General features: G+C 39.9%; 1 protein-coding gene across 1 annotated transcript in view; it reads right to left on the bottom strand.

The window, feature by feature from the left end:
• The window catches only part of pcsk2 (proprotein convertase subtilisin/kexin type 2), a 176,405-nt gene that overhangs the window by 37,065 nt on the left and 116,356 nt on the right, over positions 1 to 22,984 (bottom strand). The window contains exons 7-8 of the mRNA XM_028820415.2: positions 22,737 to 22,825; positions 22,399 to 22,574 (exon numbers count right to left, since the gene is read on the bottom strand). Of these exons, the coding sequence (XP_028676248.1) occupies positions 22,399 to 22,574; positions 22,737 to 22,825 (265 nt within the window). The remainder of the gene's footprint in view (positions 1 to 22,398; positions 22,575 to 22,736; positions 22,826 to 22,984) is intronic.

Raw genomic sequence — 22,984 nt, 5'->3', positions numbered from 1 at the left:
GAGTAAAACATCAGAGCACTACGGTCAGCACTTGGAATGTAGGATTATTGACAAGTAGGGTAATAGAAATTGTGGATATTTTAGAGAAGAGAGGAATAGAAGACCTTGCATGAAACAAAATGGAAGTCATCATGTCCTACGGAGCTAGGGAATGTTTTTAAAATACAGTATATTATGGTGGATCACAAAATCAAAGAAATGGTGAGAGAAATTAGGAGGGTCAATTAGTTAACATAAGATTATTATTGGGAAATTACATTGTGAAGATAATATCAGCATATGCACCTCAGTTGGGATGTTGAGAAGAAGAGAAGGAGACATTTAGAGGGAGAACCAGAAAGGGAGATTCAGAGAGTAAGGGATGGCAAGAGCGAATTATCCTTAGCGCAGATATGATGGTAAGACTGGATGAGAGGAGTGATGCTTTTGAGGGGTAAACATGGTGGATATGGAGCTGGAAAAAGAAATGAGGAGAGAGAATATGCTTTGGAAATGGCACAAGCACAGATGCAAGGCCTCAACGTGCACTATGGTGCACTATGGTGTTAGGTATGCTGAAGGAGAGCGTGATCCTGCCTTACCCTCATTCATCAAGCTTTTCAAAGTATATAAAATGAGTAAAATGACTGCAGTACAAGCTGACATGTAGTTCTGAAAGTTAGATACAGAACAATCTACCAGCATGATAGCTGTGAAGAATGAATAAAAAGGCAGCACTGCTGGGCTTGTCACACTCTAGTGGGGTTGCCATCTGGCTTTGTCATTACTTGACAGGTTCCATGCTTTTTTTCATACACTAATCACTATATTAAATCATTGATTAGTCTCAATTTGTTTAATTGAACTCATTGCACTTCCATAATGGCTGTAAAGGTGTGTTGTGACTTTGAGTAGTGCTGGTTTGAATACTATATACACAACTGTCTATAAGCTGCTCACACCCTCAGTGAATGGCTTACAGTGTTTCTGTATTTGGTAAAATCCATCATAAAAGCACACTTACTTGCAGTTAACTAGTTACTGAGCTCGCCCATCACCATGATAACACTATTTTATAAAGTTCTTGATGGCTGCCTTCCAGTTTAGAAGGAAAGGGATAATAATTTGCATTGAGGAATTTCAACAGGGAGAAATCTGCTTAAATTTAGATGATTCGTTTTCTGCACTGTTTCTTGAACCTCATAGTCCAATGCTGTGGTGAGGTAAGGCAGAGGTCCGTGGTGGTGCAAATGTATAGAATAAAAACAATGTGCTCAGGCTCAGTGGGTGTAGGTGCACTTGGATGTGAAGCCGGGTGTCCCTGGTATCACTAATGGGGAAACTGGCTGTTCATGTCTGCATGGTTTCCTGTCCTGTGGTTTATAAGACTGAGCTCACCTGCAAAGGTGCCTGAAAGGAGCCTGACCCAGGATAGATGAAGTAAAGGACAAAAAAATGAAAAAAAGTAATTGAGAGAGGAGGATTAAATGTGAAGCAGTGTGGAAAGAAGGTGGCAAAGCAGATGTGGGGAAACCCTGAAAAGGAGCGGAGTGAGGGGAGCTCCAGGGAAGGACCAGACCATCGCCTATTGCACAGCTGAGAGCAGGGGAGATACAAGGCTCCTGGATGCTGAGGGGTAACAGACAGAGTTGTGTCTGGCTGGGACAGGGAGTCAGAGAAGGACTTACACTGAGTAGGGCTAGACAAAGGTGAAAGAGAAGCACTGGAGAATAAAGAAAGACTGATCCTGATTGGTTTTTCCTTGGAGTTTTTTTTATCTATTTATTGGATTTTAAATTCTCCACAGAGCACTTGTTTTTATGGGATTATTTATTTATTGAATCTGCACTGCACTTCTGAACATTGATTTGTTGTTTCTTGCATCTATTCTTGTTGTGTCATTGTCCAGTCTGTTCCCTTTTTAATTACTGTTGATATCCCGGGTTCACGGAGGTAATGCAAGCTGTGGGAAACCCGGGCATCACTAATACATTTATTTTTATTCTAAACAAAACAAACTCAAACTTCCTAAAAACTCTTTTTATCCACACAATTGGGGTGCTTCCAAGAAAGGCTACTGGGTCGCCGACATTAGCGCAAGTCAACAAAGCTAACCTTCCCTTTAGAGTTTTGAGACGTAGACTAACATCTACAGATTCAAACAGAAATGTCACCCATACAGTGCTTGGCTTGTTGGCACAGTGGAATGTGGTCACGTAGGTAGGGTCCCTGATGATTATTTTTAGGTATTGTTATCTAGTAGATTCATTCAGGCACTTTTAACATACAAAAAACAGCATCAAGTCTGAAGTTCACAAGGATGTGGAAGAATGGTTTCTGACATTTAATAGTCTTCTGTCCTCCTCACATGCCTTTCAAAACAAATTTGACAGACATTTCGAAAATAAAACATACTCTGTTAAGAATTAAATATGCACCCTAGAAACTTCTGCTATGAAGTAGTCAGCCAACTGTTTGTGTAGATGTGAATGTTCTAAGGTTTTCTCTGGATATTCTGGATTTTTCTACTATATGTCAAAGAAAGTTATTGATTTTTTACATCTTGTGCCCTCCGTATTGTTCCATTCTCTTTTGCTTTCTATGTCATATCCATTTTCAGTTAATAAAATGCATGTACAGCATATACAACTCAATTATGACTACAGAGAAAGTGGGCTTGAATCTATTTGAGAGTCATTACATCTATCTCTCTGCCAGGCCCTGAAAGTCATCAGATAAGAGCCTCATTATAGATTGTTGAAGAGAAGGTGACAAACGATGATATGAAAGCACTAAAGACAGATATTTAAAGAAGTTATTTTATGTATGTTAGAATGATATGCTTGCTTTACTGAGGGAAGGTTTCAAAAGAGTATACATACAGCAAAAGAGCAAATACGCTTTAACTACCCATCCTGTCGGTCTCATGGTGTTATTCAGGGATTTGGTTTTGGTGCCTTACTCATTATTATTGATATGTTTCCTCCTGGTGCCATTATCAGATGTTGACAGTTTCAATGCTATGCTGATGATACTCAAGTCCAGAGGCAGCCTTAGGGGTGTGTTGGGCCTAGGGCTGACCAACCCCACACGGGGCCGGTTATGTCAAACACTGTTACTGGTATGTGTGGACTGTATAAACTTGCGCACTAAATTAATAAAAACAATTTTAACATTTTCTCATTACAGTATTCAGCTAAATTTTTGCATGATAACACCCGGACTTTATCAAAATACAACTTGAGAATATAACTGGATAAATCCACTCGAACAGGACACGTGGACCTCAAAAGTGGGGCCCCCTTAGGCATGGGGCCTGTGGTGGTCGCCTCACTTGCCACCCTCAAACGCCGCTCTTGCTCAGGTCTAGCTACATAGAGGACCCACATTAACCTTTCCACCCCTTGCACTGGTTGCCTGACTGGCTGATGTAAAACAAATTGTTGACCGATAACACTGGTCTACAAAAAAATATTTTTTGTTTGCTTCTGGGAACTTCAGATCAGCTCTTTATTAAGTTTTTTACACTGGTTTCATATATGACATTGGAATGAAGCTAGCACGTCAGGTTTTTGAAATACACATCATTGACGTTTTGACACTTTTGAATATAAATATAATATATTATCTGGAGTTTGGACTATGTCCCACCAAAATTGTTTTGATGTGTTTATTCTGAAAACAAACCAGAAGACAACACCAGAGACGTTAAAGTATATTTATGTCAATTTACCTCAATATAAAAGTGAGGTCAGCGTGCCCAAAAATGTTGGAGGCACTTGTACTGCACATCTGTCTCTCTTTGTAAGAACCAACAGTAGTCACCCATCATGCTCGGAGTGAATTTTTCCCGATATCAGTTTTCCATCACCTTTATATCTTGATGAAATCTTTCCCCATGTTCATCTCTGACATCACTTAGATTTGGTGGAAAAAAGTCGAGATGAGAATGTAAAAAATGTGTCTTCAGTGACATTCCGGCTCCTGTAAGCTAATATACTTTCAGCATATTCTCCACAAGCTCAGTATAATTCTCTGCTCTGTGCTTGTCAAGAAAATTCTGGACAACCTGCACGAGTGAGGGTGCTGATTCAGTTGGCTTCAGTTTCTTTTTGAACTCATCGTCAAGCATCAGTTCACGGATTTCAGGGCCAACAAAAACACCTTCCTTAATTTTGGCTTCACTTTTCTTGAGACCAAACTTATTTCTTAAATGCTGAAATGTATCGCCTTTACTGTCCAATCACCCTAGTTGTCCAAGATCTGGAACAACATAACTAAAAAACGGGACGTGCTGGACGAAAACGGTTTTTAGATTTGGACTCAGCAAGTAAAATTTGTTAAAGTACAGCTGAAAGAATCCCAGTAGCAAAATGCTTGTTGACCACTGTAACTTATCAGGCTAAATGGTGATCATCTCATCCCAACATGTTGTAACGAAAATGAACAATCTTTCTTTGACTTTCCCAGGTCTTCACAAGTCAAAAGTCTTGGTGTCATTCTTGATCCCTCCATCTCCGACAGGATGGGTAGTTAAAGCGTCTTTGCTCTTTTGCTGTATGTATACTCCTTTGAACCACTTATCAATAACATCACTAGGGTAGTTATTTGTCATCTCAGTCCAGCCCGGTTACCCTCTGGAGTAAAGGGATTACTTCAACTTATGTTGCGGCCACACCAATCAGCTATGGGTTCAAGCTGTAGCATAGTGAGAGAAGAGCAAACTATGTAAGGTGTTACATCTGTTTCTATAGGGTGGAACAGATGTTGTGTCATTGGCATCTTCAGTACACATACAGTAAGCCCATAGTCTTGGATGCCCACTGGTATGAAGTTCTCTCTATCAAATTTACTCATCCTTTGTTCAGAACTTGAGTCCTTAGAGAGATATGTCACTGGCTGCTACATGTTCTGGTATTGACCATCTTATCAGATATGGCTCAAGATGTTGCATTTTAAAGGGAGGCCAAACAGACTTTTAGCTGCCAATAAAAGTGTTTGGCAACAGTTTGTTAAGCCAAGACTTGAGTTCCAGCCTAGTAAAATAGATAATCCCAGTCTATCCCACAGCAGTGCCCTTGAATATTTTGAAAGGCCCTTTAAAAGAAAATGTATTATTACTTTTTAATATTGACTAGAGACAGGCATGTTAGGTTATTGAGTGTCTGTACATGATTGCTCCATCCCATCCTAGACTGAGCCAGTCTAGAACTTTAAGCCTGAATTAGGCAGGTCAGTAAATGGATGGAGCTAAAGGTCCAACATCAAAAATAATGCTGTGGTTCTGCACTCCTACACATGAATGGTTCTCTCTAGATGGGCCATATTACTATTAACAAATGCACTTTAATACAACAGATTCTAACGTGGAATAACATGGTGGTGCAGTGAATAGCACTGTCAAATCATGGACTTGTCATGGTCCTGGTTTCAAATCCCATGGCCAGGCATTATCTGTATGGATGTAGTCTGCTTCTGTTTCCTCAGGCGACACAATAAATACCCACTGGACTCCCAGATCATGAAGTTGGGTCCACAACCCTTGTAGAAAGCAACTGTCTTTAGATTGTCAGTCACAAGGATAACTATCCGGGGGCCTAATCTGGATTAAGAAGATTTAAGAGAGTTATTTTGTGCTTATTTTATATTATACTGTATGGTATGCATTGTAAAAGGAGGCGACACTTTTCCTATCCAGGAAAGGGGATGCCATCCATCTCAGCTGAGACGTCAGCCCAATGTTGCTTCCCAATAAAGTATATACTGCAAATATATACTTCTTCATAACAAGACGTTTAATTTTGCAGGGTGAATAAAAGGTGTCTGCCCTACCAAACCCATCTTCATCCGCTGAGAGGCATAAATGATGTAAACTCTCACCCCATGAGAGCTGCAGCCTTCAAAGTGAATTGGTCTATTTTTACTTTCTCTGCCTGCCCGCCTGGTGCCCTCGTGGGCACGTCAATACTTCTAACTGGGGATCTACTGCTCTTAAGGAGAAAATAATTAAATGAATCTTCCAAACCGTAACAATCATTTTGTACATTTGGCAGATGCGTGACGCAGTGTGAGGAGTGCTGCTGCCAAGCAACATCTCCCAGTTCCTGGGTCTTCGTGACGTTTTAGTGGGCTGCTCTTTCTGTTTATTAAGAGGAGCAGCCACACTGACAAACGGCAGCCAGCCAAAGAAGAAAAGCTGAAATTGGGAGCACAAGGTATCCTGTAGAAATATTCATGAGCAGCTGTTTGATTACCACTTATTTAAATCTAATGAGAGGATAATAAGAGCAGTCACTCTCCACAAAGTCAGAGCCACGGCTAATGTTCATAAAGAGTCTCTGGCATCATGGACGGCTACGTCTGCTTTGCACATCCTGAGCAATAATCAAGCTTCAGACAATTTTTATACTTGCGTTCATTCCAAATGGCAAAAAACATTTACATTCATCTTTAAATCATAGGTGCTTATAAAGGAATTCAAATTTCATTGCCCCCTTTCACATTTTATTGTTATACAACGTTGAATGACAGTGCATTTAATTTGGATTTTTTGAGACTGATCAACACAAAAAGATGCTGTAATGTCAAAGTGAAAACAGAGCTCTGCAAAGCAATCTAAATTAATTACAAAAATAAAACAAAAAAAATATCTGAGTAAATATTAAATATAAGTATTCACCACTTCAAGTCAGTCTTTAGCAGATGCACCTTTGGCAGCCATGGCATCCTTGAATCAGATCTGACGTCCCTCTCTAATCGCTTTCCAGAAATGGACTCTGATTGTTTTTCTTTCTCCTTTGCAAAACTGCTCAAGCTCTGTCACATGGCTTAGGGACTGTGAGTGGCCACAACTTTTTGGTTGGATTGCCTACTCCAGGACATTAGTGTTGTTGTTTTTAAGCCATTCCTGTGTAGCTTTGGCTTTATGCTTGGGGTTGTTATCTTGCTGGAAAACATATCTTCTCCCAGCGTACAGGTTTCTTGCAGACTGCATCAGGTTTTCTGACAGGATTTCAATGAATTCCACTGCTTTCATTGTTCCCCCTACCCTCACAAACCATTCAGGGCCCGATACAGAGAAGCATCCCCATGCAGTATGCTGCTGCTACCACCATAAGTCATGGCGGGGACAGTGTGGTCTTGATAATGAGCTGTGTTTGGCTTATTATGAACATGACATTTAATCTGATGGGCAAAACGCTCAATTGGGGTCTCATCAGACCACAGAACCTTCTTCCAGCAGACTTCCGAGTCTCTCAGTTGCTTTTTGACAAAATCTAGCCAAGATGTCATTGTATGTGTTTTAACTGTGGCTTTCTCTTCACCACTTTCCCATAAAGCTCTGACTGGTCAAGCACCCACAGCACAGTTGTTGTCTTTGCAGTTGCTTCAATCTCAGCCACTGTATCTTGTAATACCTTTAGAGTCATCCTAGATCTCTTGGTGGCCTCCCTCACTAGTCTTCTTCTTGAAGGATCACTCTGTTTTTGTAGATGTGTTTACAACTATGCCATACTCTTTCCATTTCTAAATGATTGATCTAACTGGACTCCAAGAGATATTCATTGTCACACACATGTGTGGAATAATAAATAATAGTTGAACAAAGAATCTTGGACTGAGGACCTTTTGACCTATTTTTGTACTTAGATAAACAAATCTAAAATGCCTTGATGATTACTATCTGTGTGCATCTGGGTGGATGGAAAATAAATTATTATTATGCAGCTGATGCTAAGAAAATGTATATGCATATATATATATTTGTAAGTATAAGAGTTCTTTGTGAATGCATTAAGATTGTTAAAAGAGGGAAACCATTACCTGTATAATCATTTTATCTATAAGTATATTACTAGATTGTATTAATAGGCTATGGATTAATTGATTATTAATATGACTTACTTAAACTAATGAACTAAAGATTGTGTACGCAAAGCTGAAGAACAAACTTGCAACATTTTTGTCAAACTGCCGACTTATAGTCTGTACTCAGGAAAACTGCTAATCTTTTTTAAAGTTCAAACGTCTGTGATTTTTGTTTAATCAACAGTAATAGGTTCTTTCACTTCTACTTTAGTTGTTTGGACAAATGTGTTGTAATATTACTAAATTCCCCCAAAGAATTGTGTAACCTTATCCCATGACAAGCTGTCTCTGTACTCTGTTATAAAAATCAAGCGCACCCCCCACAAGAGGGAGCTATTGTTGGTAAACTGTCAGACACAAAGCTGACAGGGGCTGCAATAGTTTCCTCTGCTCACCAAAGAATAAAGAAATTACTCTTTTTATTCTACATCTGCTGTCTGCCTGCTGTTTACCTCGAACCTTCGACCACACGTGCGCATACGAGGCAGCTAAAGGGCTTGAATGAGGGTGAATCCAACCCAGACCAGGATGTGGTAGAGTGCACTGACTCTTTTTCTTGCTTTTCTGCAGACCGTTCACAGGAAATTCCACCTGGTCCTGAACCTATGGATGAAGACCCTTCTGGTTCCGGCCACTCTGATGTCATTTCCTATACTGGCCTTTAAACACCTCCACCTTTCCCCTATCCCCTCAGTTCTGTTTTGGACTCCGATTTGTACACATCAGTGCTATCACTTATTTCAATTTTGCAGCCAGGAAATGATATGCGGGTGGCTGCCTCAAACCTTGCTATGGCTCTTTGTCGAATTTGTGACATCAGTGACTTGGACATTTGCTTGTCTCCTTCCCCTGACATGTGCGTTTAAATCACCTTTGCAAGGAGTTTTTGGGAATGTTCTTTTGTCTTCCGTGTGTAGGTTAGATCACAATACTGATTCATCACATGGATCACCTTGCAGACAGGCGATCTCCATTGAACTAACTCTGTGATTTCTGGAACCAATTGGCTGCACCAGTAAGGATTTAAGGGTGTCATATTAAATGAGATGAATACAATTAGGTTATGTTGTATATATGTAATTAATTTAGACCACTGTGCGAGATCTGTTTTCACATTGACATTACCGTAAATACCCGCATATAGGACGCATTTTTTTTTCTTAAGAAGTAGGCCTAAAAACCCAGGTGCGTCTTATACATGGATACTTTTATTACAAAAATTATAAATCTATATATATAATTCACCGAGCCCCACCCACCAACAATTCACTACACACGACATGACAGAGCCCCGCCCGCCAAATCTAACCCTCCTCCTGCCACACTCGCAAACTGTTTTACACTCTGCATACAGCGATTCCCAAACGCAACAAACTTTGATAGCTTGCCCGCCTGCCCGCCCGCCTGACTGTTACCAGCATTCACCACAATGTACTGGAGTGTTAAACTATCGCAGCTGATACCTTACAAACTGTCCTTACCATATTCCCCGGATATCCCTGACCCCATCAGATTCAAATTTGCCTTTTACTTTTACACGCAGACAATTTCCTGTTAGATTGGCATTTGCAATAATTACGTAATACAGTAAGTCACAGGGACAAACTTTCAATCCATTTAATGAGTGCCTTTTCCATGTTAGGGTGGTGAGCCTTCGAGCCTCTGTTCACCCTCTTTACTTTTCGTATTTCTTTGATGGTACTTTCGGCTTTTCTCCATTTTCTGATTACGCATTCTGTCGGACCAAATTGTCGCTCAGCTGCCTGGTTCCCGTGCTCTTTCACGTACGTGATCACTTCCAGTTTAAACATTGCAGTATAGCTCTGTCGTGTTGTCTTCGCCATGTTGACTGGGTAATAATGAACAGCTATCTTTAAAACTACGTAATGGGATATTGGACTTTATGATCGTGTGCGCGTGTGTCAGTGCCTCTCCTTCACCTTCGATGGCTGTGTGACAGGGACAGAGAGGAATGGTTTGAATCCAATTTGAATTTCAAGGTTTGTTTTCAAGCGACAGTCGGTTAGCAGTGCTGCAATTGTAGCTACCGAGGTATGCCTCAGTCCGCGCGCGATTAGCCGTTGCCCCCACACTGGCATTTCACACCATTTCAAATTAAAGTATTTCTCAGGTGTAGCGTCGCTAATACTGTATCGATTTTGGAGAATGACACGGCGTTTGAAAGCTCATTTTACTATACATTCACCTGTATACCTGTACGTCACCGATACGTCATTTTCGCCGTCTAGTATGTTTCTCGCTCTTTGTTGTTGTTCAGAGATACTCCAGCCTAACACAAACGCATGGATACAATCACTGGCGCTGGCGGCAGCAGCTTTTAATTAGTACCCCGGTAACTCAAAATCAGGATGCGTCCTATAAACAGGTACACAGGTTTTTCCATGGTTTTTAGGGTCAAAAATCCACTGCATCCTATACATGGTATCGTCCTATATGCGGGTATTTACGGTAACTCTTTTAGGGCTGATGAATTTTCTTTTGTTCCTTTTGTCCCAGGGATGAATATTTTTCCAAAAAAACTCAGCTTTCTAAAAAGCACACAAAGCAATGGTTTCAAGAATCAATCAACAAAAAATATTTATTTATGACAAACTAGGGGGCTCTGCCCCCTGCTCAAGTCGCTCACCCACCCCAGGTTTGGTTATCCAGATATACAATTTAAAGAGATTGTTATTTTCATGGGAATTGTTACATACTCTTTCAATTCTATGTTGCATTGCTTCTCTGTGATCATAAATATACAACTGACTGAATTATGGTTTCTTCAAAATTAAACTTCTCATAGCGTATGGTCCATTATTGTGTAAATCTTCATTTTGAGCATTGAATGATGCGAACGTGATAAGATTATTGCAGACTCTGATTTTTTGCCTGTAGTGTTTGTGGATTTCACTTTCACCAAACAACGAATCTTTTAATTCTCGTGGATACGCCTCTTTATTGGGAGGCAACTCTACTTTTCCCTGATGGCAACACGAATTAGACGATCTACAAGTCTCCGACTTAAACTTTAAAACCTTACAATATCTACCTACTTCTGACATATCACTTATGTCCACATATTCAATCTCTTTTTGCTGTCCATTTGTTTGTGCTAATGCGATCTTTAATTTCTTTTTTTGATACTTTCGAATTTTACTACTTTCATAAGCTGTAACTTGCTCTACATTTGTATCGCGCCAATGTTTTTTTTGAGCCTTTCGAAATCCTCTGCTTTCATAATCGCTAACCTGCTTGGCATGTGTATCACGCCAATGTTTTTGAATGTCTTTATGAAGTCTTTTATTTCTTGGACCTACAAGCTTTTCAATTCCACTTGGTACGGGTTGATTATTTCTTTCCTTATTTTCAGAATTTGCACATTGCTACTCTTTATTCTTCGCTTAGTCATTGATGTGCCATCTAGAACGTATATATACGTAGTATACAATTTTTAAGAGCTTGGAGCATATGAAGTGTGTCTGCCAAAAGCATTCCAACAATTGAGAAGTTAGATGTCCGTGATCTTGTTTTAAATTGTTTGTAAGTAGGGTGTGGTGTGCAAAAGTGACCATCTCACGGGTCTTGCTTCCAAAGGTTGTAAAGTCTAGTCTCGCGGGACGTCAAAGTGTCTTTCCGAGAAGATCACGTCTCGTCTCAAGATTTTTTTATTATAATAGAGAGGTGTATCTGTGTTGTTTGATGTATGAGGCTCTATACTATGTGATGTCACATACATATTACATTCCTGTTGCATGGTATGGTCCTGCATGGTATGGTAACATTCAAAGCAAAGAATTGTGTGCATTGCCACATCATACTGCTTACACTATGTGCTGCACTGGTGCCTCTTTTTCAGTTGTGTGCAACAACATCTGCATAAAACTTTGCAGAAGCACATATCTTTCACACAACATAACCTGTTCAAAGTCACCAGGGGACAGAGCATGTTTGGAGTAGTTATAGCACCAGTCCAGTCCCATCTCTGTTTGCAATTTCATGTAGGCCTTCATCTCTTCTTTTGTTGTCAGGTTCCACTTTGTAAAATGAGGAGGCAGTGCACTCTCAGCACAGGAATCAAAAATTGCTTGGTGTACCTGTTTGTCTCATCATACATTAGCTGAAAGGCAGCCTCAGGAAAGAACAGCCTGAAGCAGTCCAAAGGCTGGTAATCTGTCGAGTCCACCATCAAGCCGCTCTGTCTTTTGAAGTAGCCAGCTTGGTTCCCACAGATCGATATCTGAGTATTTCTTCCAGGCAAACCAACTGCGTGAATGTGCTCAATTGGGGGCCAGTTATCTGGAGTGCTATCAGCTAGGGTCTGATCAGCTGATGCTGTTCAATCCCAAGATCAACACATGAAAATTGGACTCAGCGATAATTCGCAAAAAGTCATTACCACCACAGCTATGCTGATGACACACAACTGTATTTATCAATAGCGCCTGATGATCCCGACTCTCTTGATTCATTGACCCAATGTCTTAACTTGTGTTTCTGAATGGATGAGTAGTAATTTTCTCAAACTAAATAATGAGAAAACAGAAATTTTAATGATTGGCAAAAATGGATATAATGAGGGTATTAGAAATAAATTTGATGCATTAGGATTAAAAGTCAAGACGGAGGTAAAAAATTTAGGGGTAACTATTGACTCTGACCTGAATATTAATCAGATTACTAGGACAGCATTTTTTCACTTAAGAAACAGAGTTAAAGTTAGACCTCTTATAACATTGCAAGATGCTGAGAAATTAGTTCACAGTTTAGTTATTAGTCGACTAGATTACAATAACGCACTCCTCTCAGGACTACCTAAAAACAACATCAATCAATTGCAATGAGTGCAGAATGCAGCTGCTAGAATCTTAACTAGGAAAAGATTATCCAAGCACATCTCTCCAGTTTTGTTGTCATTACACTGGTTACCCGTGCCATTTAGAATTGACTTACTGCTTATGGTTTACAAAGCCTTAAATAATCTCGTTCCATTTTATATTTCAGAATGCCTCTCACCTTACACTCCAAATCGTAACCTTAGGTCTTCAAATGAGTGTCTGATAATAATTCCAAGAACTAAATTTTAAAGAAGTGGTGAGGCGGCCTTCTGCTGTTATGCATCTAAAGTCTGGAATAGCCTGCCAATAGGAATTCGCCGGGCTAATACAGTGGAGCACTTTAAAAAACTGCTAAAAACACATTATTTTAACATGACTTTTTCTGCTTTTCTGTGCTGGCGATCTGCACCACTACCAACTGATCAAAGCACTGTGCTGTCCCTACACTGATGGATTGAAGGCCAGAATTCCACATGACCATCATCGTCTAATTCTTCCACATGAAGCCTGAAGATCATGAGGACTGATTTTGAACATTTATTTTAAGCAGAATGACCAGTGGGGGCTGGGTGGTCTCGTGGCCTCGGAACCCCTGCAGATTTTTTTTTTTTTTTTTCTCCAGCCCTCTGGAGTTTATTTCTGTTTGTACTTTCTGTCCTCCCTGGCCATTGGACCTTACTTTATCCTTTGTTACTTAGTATTGCCTAATATTAGACTGGACATCTTCCCTTTTATTATTGCAGATCAGTTTAAATACCTAGGGGTAAACATTACAAGTAAATATAAAGCTCTTTATCAACACAATTTTGCCGTCTGTATGGAATAAATTAAGCAAGACTTGCATAGATGGTCAACCCTTCATCTCACTTTAGCTGGAAGAATTAACATTGTTAAGATGAATATCCTTCCTAAGCTTCTTTTTTATTTCAAAACATTCCAATATACATCAATAAATATTTTTTTAAGAAATTAGATTCAACCATAACCTAATTTATTTGGAATTCAATACATCCACATATCCAAAGGGCAAGCCTACAAAGACCTAAGGCAGAAGGCGGCATGGCTCTACCTAACTTTCAGTTTTATTACTGGGCGGCAAATATACAAGCTATAAAAACCTGGACATGGACACAAACAGATGAACATACATAGGCTTGGTCCACAATAGAAATAAAATCCTGCAGTACTTCTTTATATTCCTTGCTTTGTATCTCAATAAGTACAAGTCATCGCCAATATACTAACAACCCAACTGTGCTTCACTCACTCAGAATATGGAACCAATGTAGGAAGCATTTTAAGACAGAGAAGCTTTTATCTGTGGCACCTCTGCACGAGAACCATCTTTTTCAACCCTTTCAAACGTACGCATTATTTTAATGATTGGAAAACATTCAGGATTAAATCACTTAGAGATCTGATCACAGTCTACAAACAATTACATTCCAAATTTAACTTTCCAGCAGCACATTTCTTTCACTACCGTCAAATCAGAAACTTTGTTAAACAGAACCTGCCCAATTTTCCTCACCTCCCACCGGTATCCTTCAATAAGGGCGCGCACAAAAAGGCGAGCTTCAAAAGGGCGACCTCAATTGGGCGTGGCGAATAAAGGCGCGCGTAAATAAAGGCGAGCTTCAAAAGGGCGACTTCAATTGAGCGAATGTTTTAATATTCTTGCTTTCGCCTTTTTATACGTTCAATCATTGCCTTTATCTAATAAATTTTCTGTAATAATTTTGTTGCGTTTGCCTTTATTCGCTGCGCCCAATTGAGGTCGCCCTTTTGAAGCTCGCCTTTTTGTGTGCGCCCTTATTGAATAGAACCCCTCCCAACTACCTCTATGCTGGAAAAAAGTATTGATCAGTCTTGAGGACTCAGACAGCATTTCTATAATATATAAAAACATTTTACAGTACCTTCCTTTCAAAGATCCAAGAGTACAGTGGGAAAAGGATCTCTCACTCAACATCTCAGAATAGGAGTGGATGGTAGCAATGCAGAGAATTCACTCGAGCTCCATATGCACAAAGCATACAATTATTCAACTTCAAATTATATATCGAGCACATATGTCTCGTTTAAAACTGTCCAAAATGTTTCCAGTGCAAGATCCAACCTGCGAACGTTGCAATCAAGTTCTGGGCTCACTGGGTCACATGTGGGACCTGCACCAAATTAACATCATTTTTGACCAAAATCTTTAAATGCCTATCAGAAAGCCTTGGTGTCACAATCCCTCCTAATCCACTAACAGCTGTGTTTGGTGTACTTCCAGGTGGGCTTAAAGTGGAGAAGGACAAACAAACTGTAACTGTCTTTACTACACTACTGGCACGTAGACTTATCCTGCTCAACTGGAAGAATCCTAACTCTTTAAGTCAGTGGGTAACTGATGTTATATATTATCTAAAATTGGGAAAAATCTAATTCTTATTTACAGGATAAGTTCAAATCTTTTTCAAAATGTTGTTTGATTTTAATAAAATCAATAAAATCCAAAAAAAAATGGCTTAATTTGATTTTTATGATTTTCTTAATCTTGTAAAGAACTTTGAGTAACATCATTTGTATTAAAATGTGTTATTTAAATAAATGTTGTAGTTGTTGTTGTATCCACTGAGTTTTTTGCTCTGCTCTCACCAGATGTCGGTGCCATTTGCTCTTTGCTCCTCACACACAAGCAGGGATTAGACGCAAAGTCAATGAATCTACCATTCCTCCAAACAAAGAAAGTCTGCCAGTAACATAGCAGCATGTTTTATCAGTGTTTACAGCTGATTATTGCCCTCTACCAACGGATGTCAAGTTTTATTGGCATCAGCCCTCAGGGCTACCTGTCGACAAATGTCAACATCCGCCCTAAAAGAGTTCTGCTGTTGATCAGTGTCAAAAGTGACAAATTAAATCCACTAGGATTCATTGTTGTATAACAATAAAAATTCCAGGCGAGTAAATACTTTTTATAATCACTGTGTATGCAGTAGAACGAATATATCAACAATTCCAAATGTTTACTTTATTTAATGTAAACATTTTACTCTTTGATCAAAATATATTATTTTCCAATATCAATGTAAGGTAAATTATGCAGTGTGATGGATGGCAAGGGCTATTACCCGGCCAGGACGCTGATTGGGTGGAAGGACCGAGGAAGAGACCACATTGGAGTTATCATCTTGTCGAGAGTTGTAGTTTGGAGCAGCCCTGCTGGGCTCTGTGGGCACTGCCAGGGGGTGCTGCAGGTGCAGCTGAGTCCTTAGTGGAACCACTTCCACCCACCACACCCAGATGTGCAGCCAGAAGAAGGTCAAGAAACTTCTGGAGCACTTCTGGGTTTACTATAAAAGAAGCTGCCTCACCATTAGTTGAGGAGCCAGAGTCGGGAGGTGGAGGATAAAGCTTGCAGGAGGAGGAGTGGAGAATTGAGAGAGAGAAAGAGAGAAGAGACTGTGATATATTTGGTGCGTTGTACTGTGCTGTGAAGTGGGGAGAAAAGAAAAACGCTTCCGCATTTAAATAAAGGTGTGTTGTCTGGCAAGCCTTGTGTCTCAACCAGTCTGTGTCAGGGTTGGGGAGCAGTACACCCCCTGGTGGTTTACAGTGGGGAAAAAAAAGTCTTCTCCCAGTGGCCTATGCCATATTTATCTATCAAGGGTGAAGTCTACGCAGCATCCTTTCTACATTTTCAAAACACCTCAATAGGCTCAACTCCATGAAACAGCAGTCTTTCTCAAAGGTACTCTCATTTTGCCTAGATCCTCACCCTGTCACCTCCATAAGAACTTAATTTGGGCAACTAGTACTACTGGTCTCATTCTGTTCAGTCACTGACCATAAGGGAGGATTAACACGTAGATTGATGATTAAATCAAATGCTTCAACCAATGACTTAGTTCCCTCTTTACTGCCACAATTTTCTCAAAAATATTGTTGCTGCACCGCTTCATTGCCAATTGGACAACTGAATCATGTCTCACTCATGAATAAAACCCTGAGATACTTAAATTTCTCCACTTGGGGCAAGTGCTCATTTCTTATCTGAAGAAAACAACCCATCCTTTTCCAAGAGAGGACCCTGACTTCAGATTTGTACTTTTAAAGTCTCTTTTTAGGACACATCACACTCAACTGCAAATCATTGCAGGCCAGGAGAACACCATCATCTTCAAACAGCAGAGTTCCAATCCATAGGTCCTCAAACTGGATACCCTCCAGTCCTTGGCTGTGTCTTTATACCCTAACCATAAAAATCATTAACACAAGAACACAAGATACACCCTTGGCAGAGTCCAACACGCTCATTGAATAGACTCAACTTCAAGTGAAGTATGTGAACATAACCCTCATTCTGCAAGAACAGAGACCAAACAATGCAAAGCAGTGGCCAGGAACCCCATATTCCTGAAGCCCTCCTTACAAAGATCTGCAGGATACACAGTCATAAGCTTTTTCCAAATTCACAAAGCACATGAAAACAGGACTGACATAATCCCTTAAATATACCTGCAAGAATAAAGAGGAGATCCATTGTTCCGCCCACACGTGAGGTTTCCTCTCAGACATTACCAAAGTTATTGCCTTTTTGGTGCACCAGTACCTCTCCAGGAAATCTGGAGAACCTACTACTAATAATGCATGGAAGGCGTTTCTCCAGCTTGATACCAATGGGTTCCAGGGTTTTAGCCATGACAGAGATGAACAAATTTGGGACCATAGCTCCTTGTAGCAACCTCAACTACCATGATCTTACAAATGGTCAATTCAAAGTCTATGCCCTGATGTCTCCTGATATGCATGGGAAGGTCTTCCTGTGGTGAGTGGTGAGCTCATCCTGAGCAGTCATTCCCTGTAATCCCTCATTATAGATTTTATTTCCTAGGTCTGTCTAACAGGTGCACCATCCATTTGAACCAGCCCACCCCAAAATGGTGGTCAGTTAACAGTTTAATACCTCAGTTTACCAGAGTGTCAAGAACATGTGCCCTCAGACAGGATGATACTACTGTAAGAATTATCATTGTCCTTTGGCCCAGGTACTCTTATAAGTATCCATGTTTTTAAATGTGGGCAATCCATGACTAGCCAAGAAATCCAATAACAACTCTCTACTAGGGTTCAGATTAGGCAAGTTGTTCCTGCTAAGCATGCCCCTCCAAGTACCAGATCTTGGTTATTCACCTGTTAGGATCTCCAACTTTTATCATTTTTTGTGTAAATTCCTGTGTAGTTTCTAGTTTCTGGACTACAAGTTTTTTTAGACTCAAGGAATTCGAATTGTAGTTTAATTTGATCTAGAATCTAGTCTGAAAAAGCTCATTATGTCACAACGCCATTTTGTGTCTTGTTTGGGCACCTTGTGCTGGATTTCTGTTTCTGCCATCTCCATGGAGATCCTTCTCAAAATTCCCTGGGGTGCCCTTGTTTGTGATGTCAACTTTGCCGCGATACAAAGATAATGCTGGGTGTTTCTGGGGTATCTGATCTAGAAGGATAAACCTCGTTTTGCCGCATGAAATGATCTCTATTTTTATTTTTTTGTTCAGAAATGGAAAAAATGTTAGGATGACTTACAATTACTAGTGAACTACAATGTGAACAGATGCATCAAACCTGCATGGTTTGGAACCATAAAGTCGACACAAATGCACCATTTTGCAGATGCCAGTGAAGATGGAACTGTCACATATCTTCTCTTGTCCAATGAAAGAGGTGAAAAACACTGTTCACTCCTTATAGGGAAATTAAGAGTGATATCATTGAAGCGTGTTACAATTCCAAGACTGGAGCAGCAACCATTAAAGCAGTCAAAATGGACAAGATGCTAAAAGGTGAACTTCAAATACCCCTACAAGAATCTACATTCTGGACTGATAGCACCTCAGTGCTAAAATACATTTCAAATGAAAACAGTGCCAACAGAAGAGCAGTGATTAGAAATCATTCAGGACCCTCACAAAGGAAGTACATCACATCTGCCCTAAATTAAGCAGATCAAGCATCCAGAGGGCTAAGCATAGAAAGCTTTCTCAAAAGGTCCACGTTTCCTGTGAATGCCAGAACATGTGTGGCCAAAAGGACCAGATCAACTGAATAATTCACTTTCTGAAGATGATCCAGAAATTAAAATCTATCCAGTTAATATGACAAGTGTAGAAGAGATTACTGAACCTGTAAAGAAACACATCACCTACTTTCTTAGAATGGCTATGCCTAAAGAACGCTGTGGCATGGTTTATCAAGCTTAAGGACATACTGGTGCACTTAACAAATGAAAGAAAGACATTTCAGCTCAAAGTCAGCCAATCCAAGAGTAACCCAGAAAAACAAAAAAACGCTCATCACAGAGCACATGAAAAGATACAAACTTACATTTAACCAAACCTGATGTCTTCAGAAGTCTGAGCTAAAGCTGAATCGGAGCTTATCCACCTCAGTCAGCTGCAACAATTTCCAGAAGAATTAAAGACTTTAAAGAAAAATGCCCGTATAAAAAGGAACAGTCAAAACTTTAAACTGGACCTGATCATATAAGATGGAATATGAGATTCGAAGGAAGACTCAACAAATCTGCTAAGCCAGAGAAAGCTAAACACCCTGCAATTCTCCACAAACGTTCACTTATTGCTCCTCTAATACTACAGCACATTCACAAAGAAATTGGCCACTGTGGGCACAATTATATATTCACGAATGGCGTAAATGTGTAGGCAGGGGGTACATGAGGCAGATGAGACCCTATGGAGCTGCCTGGAAGGAGGCTGAGGAAGGAGACTATGGCTACAGCTGTGGAATGACCCTTTGGGACCAATATTCATTACATTACACGCCGAAAAACTCTAAACTCCCCAAAAAGCCTAATTTCATTCGGTTCCATGTTTCAAAATTGCAAAATTACTTGCAAAACTAATTTTAGGGGCAATTTAATGAAAGTGTATGTTTCATCAATGACTTCCAGTTTCCATTGCCGAGGTCTGGTATGTCTGACTCTGTGTCACTCTTGGCCATAATCAACTAGCTCTGTACCTGAACCTTAAGCTTTAGCTTGTAGGTATGGAGCTCATCTGGCGCTCCATGTGGCTTTTTTGAATGGAGACCAACTGGCCCATGTGGGCACTGCCTGGCAAACTCCATTCTCAAGGCTGACTGCACTGGTGCACTAGATATCCAGGTTCTGGGTAAGGTTCTCTTGGATTTATTCAGAACTACTAATTGAAGTGTTGTATGTGCCATTGGGTACCCCATCAAGACTACACGCTCTTTCCAGACAAGGATCACTGAAGCCCACAAACCTTCTGCCATACCAAGGCCACAGTCCTAGAAAGGACATTATATTTAATTCAGTTTAATTCCATTTAGATTATTTTTGCATAATGATAAGTAACATCAATTTAAATGATAATATACACTTCAGTATTATACAGACATTCTCATTTTTAAGGAATTCTGGAGATTCAATAAATAACTGAAAGAAAATGTTAAAATATGGGACTCAGCATCCAAAAATGCATTTTTGTGTATGAAGTTTAATAATTAGGATCTTTAAATCTGTTTTCAGAAGTGACGATCAACTACATAATTTTATAAATGAGCGATGTGTCCTGGGATGCACCCTGACTATTTGTACTAACTGATCAGGACACATCACTGCAGAATTTCAACATTTTGGAAATACACCTCAAACCATCAAACTTGTGTGCCCTTCGCTTTTGCCTTGACATTTATTTGGCTGCATGTGCTCAACTCTCTAATTGACATAAGAACTATGGGAACTTCTAGAGAAAAGTGAACAGTACCTGTGCTTGATGTCATTAGATATTTCATCTGAGCACTTGTGGCAAATAAACATGATGTACGCTCAACAGAAGGGGCTTTACAAAGTCAATTCCCAAGACCTTTTGTCCAGCATGTGACAAATAAGAAGTTTCAGAAGGTTTTGATCCATTGCTCAGTGGCCCATCTAGAGGTAGCACCACCCCACGTCACACACAATTATATCAGAAGGACAAGATGAACTAGGAAAGTGAATGTTCCAAACTGAGTAAACTGCAGATGAGTCAAGCTCTTACCATGCAACTTCCATTCTTTAGCGTTGTTTCATTTTGCAATTACGTATTAAAAATAATTATTTATTATTAGAACCATCTAAATGAGAACAGGCCATTCAGACCAACAAAGCTAATATCAAAGTCAAGTTTTGAAAGCCCCTAAAGTCTTACTATCTACCACACTATGTGAATTTCCCCTTGGGATTAATAAAGTATCTATCTATCTATCTATCTATCTATCTATCTATCTATCTATCTATCTATCTATCTATCTATCTATCTATCTATCTATCTATCTATCTATCTATCTATCTATCTATCTATCTATCTATCTATCTATCTTGACAGCCTTGATCCACTGTACTAATTCCTTTCATAATTTTAAATACGTCAGTCATGTCTCCTTTCAATTTCCTTTTGCTTAAACTAAATATTTAATATTTCATTCATCCCCTGTAGCCCTGGAATCAGCCTAGTCGCTCTTCTTTGGACTTTCTCTAGCGCTGCTATGTCCTTTTTGTAGCCCGGAGACCAAAACTGAACACAGGACTCCAGATGAAGCCTCACCACTGTGTTATAAAGCTTGAGCAGAACCTCCTTGGACTTGTACTCCACACATCAAGGCGCTATATAACTTAACATTCTATTTGCCTTCTTAATGGCTTCTGAACACTGTCTGGCAGTTGATAGACCACTACGACTCCTAAATCCTTCTCATAAAGACCATTATTTTTTGCGTATTCAAACTTCACATTTTTACTTCTTATGCCTATTACTTTACATTTAATGATATAATATTTCATTTGCCACAAATCTGCCCAAGCCTGTGTGCTGTCCATGTCCTTCTGTAATGATATAATGGATTCTGGATTATCTGCCAGTTCACCTAGCTTGGTATCATCTGCAAACTTAACCAGCTTGTCACTTATATTCCTATCCAAATCGTTTATATATACAGTATATTAAACATAGCAGAGGCCCTAACACTGACCCCTGCTGGACACCACTGTTAACATCATCTAGTTCTGATAAGGTACTCACACCATCACCCTCTGCTTCCTTTATCTGAGCCAATTCTGCACCCATCTACACACCACAACCTGAACTCCCACCTCTTCCAGTGTGATGCCCAACCCCTCATGTGGCACCTTATCGAATGCTTTCTGAAAGTCCAGATAAATAACATCATACACACCACTTTGGTTGTATCCTTTTGTAGCTCCTCATAGAATTCCAGCATGTTAGTAAAGCACGACCTCCCTTGTCTAAAGCCATGCTGATTGTTCAGTGAAACTCCTGTTCTTACCATGTGTTGCTCAATCTTTTCCTTAATAATTCCTTCCATTCATTTGCCTGTGGTGCGCATTAAGCTTACTGTCCTATAGTTGTTGTTTTATTATGTTATTTTGCTAACAATAGAGGGATTTGGCATTTAGATAAAGCTACAGTAAGTCTGCATAGAAAGTCTGATTTTAGTTCCCTATCATGTCAAGGACCTCTATGCAGTACTCAATTATTATTGTTTCTTCCATATTTGTCTGATTGGCTGGCCCTCTACCTGCTTCTCGTTTCATTCGAAAAGATTAAGACATTAGTAGCACAGCAGCATTCATCCCTCTGCATCCAATGGGCACATGCCAAGCCCGTGGCATCCAATTTTCTACCTTATTCACTCCGTCTGCCATGGCTTGTAAGGTGAGCTCTCGAGGTCCATCTACTGTCTTCCCATCATCTGTTGGGCCCCAGCTGGCACTATAAATATCAATAACTTGAGGCATGTGACTGATGGAAGAAGCTTCGATAATGTCAGTCATGAAAGGCTGGTCCAGCATTCTAATACCTTGAAAAAGGAGAGAAAAAGAAAGAAAAGCTGTTCAGCATGTAAGATGTGTCATCTGATGTTCCCCTCCAGCCTGAGTTTTCTCATATTTCACAATTTTATCCTGTACTGAATGTTAAATGCTCTGGTAAATAGATGGATGGAGTCCAATAAGCTGCTTACCTGCCACTTTGGAGCTGTACGCCACCCCCACACCACAGATGTTGTTGTTTGCCGCTGCTGAAACTTCACCAGCACATCTTGTTCCATGGCTACAAGAAAATCCATAGGCACTGGTTACATAAGCACCTTTGATGCAAGTGTCACTTTGGGTTAGCACTGCCCTCTCCATCTGACAGTCTAATGTGGTCTTTCTAAGAGGGTCAGGCAGCAAAGGGAATGCATCCCTCTAAGAACACTGAATGTACACT

This window comes from Erpetoichthys calabaricus, chromosome 15, assembly GCF_900747795.2.
Source record: "Erpetoichthys calabaricus chromosome 15, fErpCal1.3, whole genome shotgun sequence".
In the NCBI taxonomy this organism is placed as follows: domain Eukaryota; kingdom Metazoa; phylum Chordata; class Cladistia; order Polypteriformes; family Polypteridae; genus Erpetoichthys; species Erpetoichthys calabaricus.
This window is presented reverse-complemented; position numbering and strand designations above follow the sequence as displayed.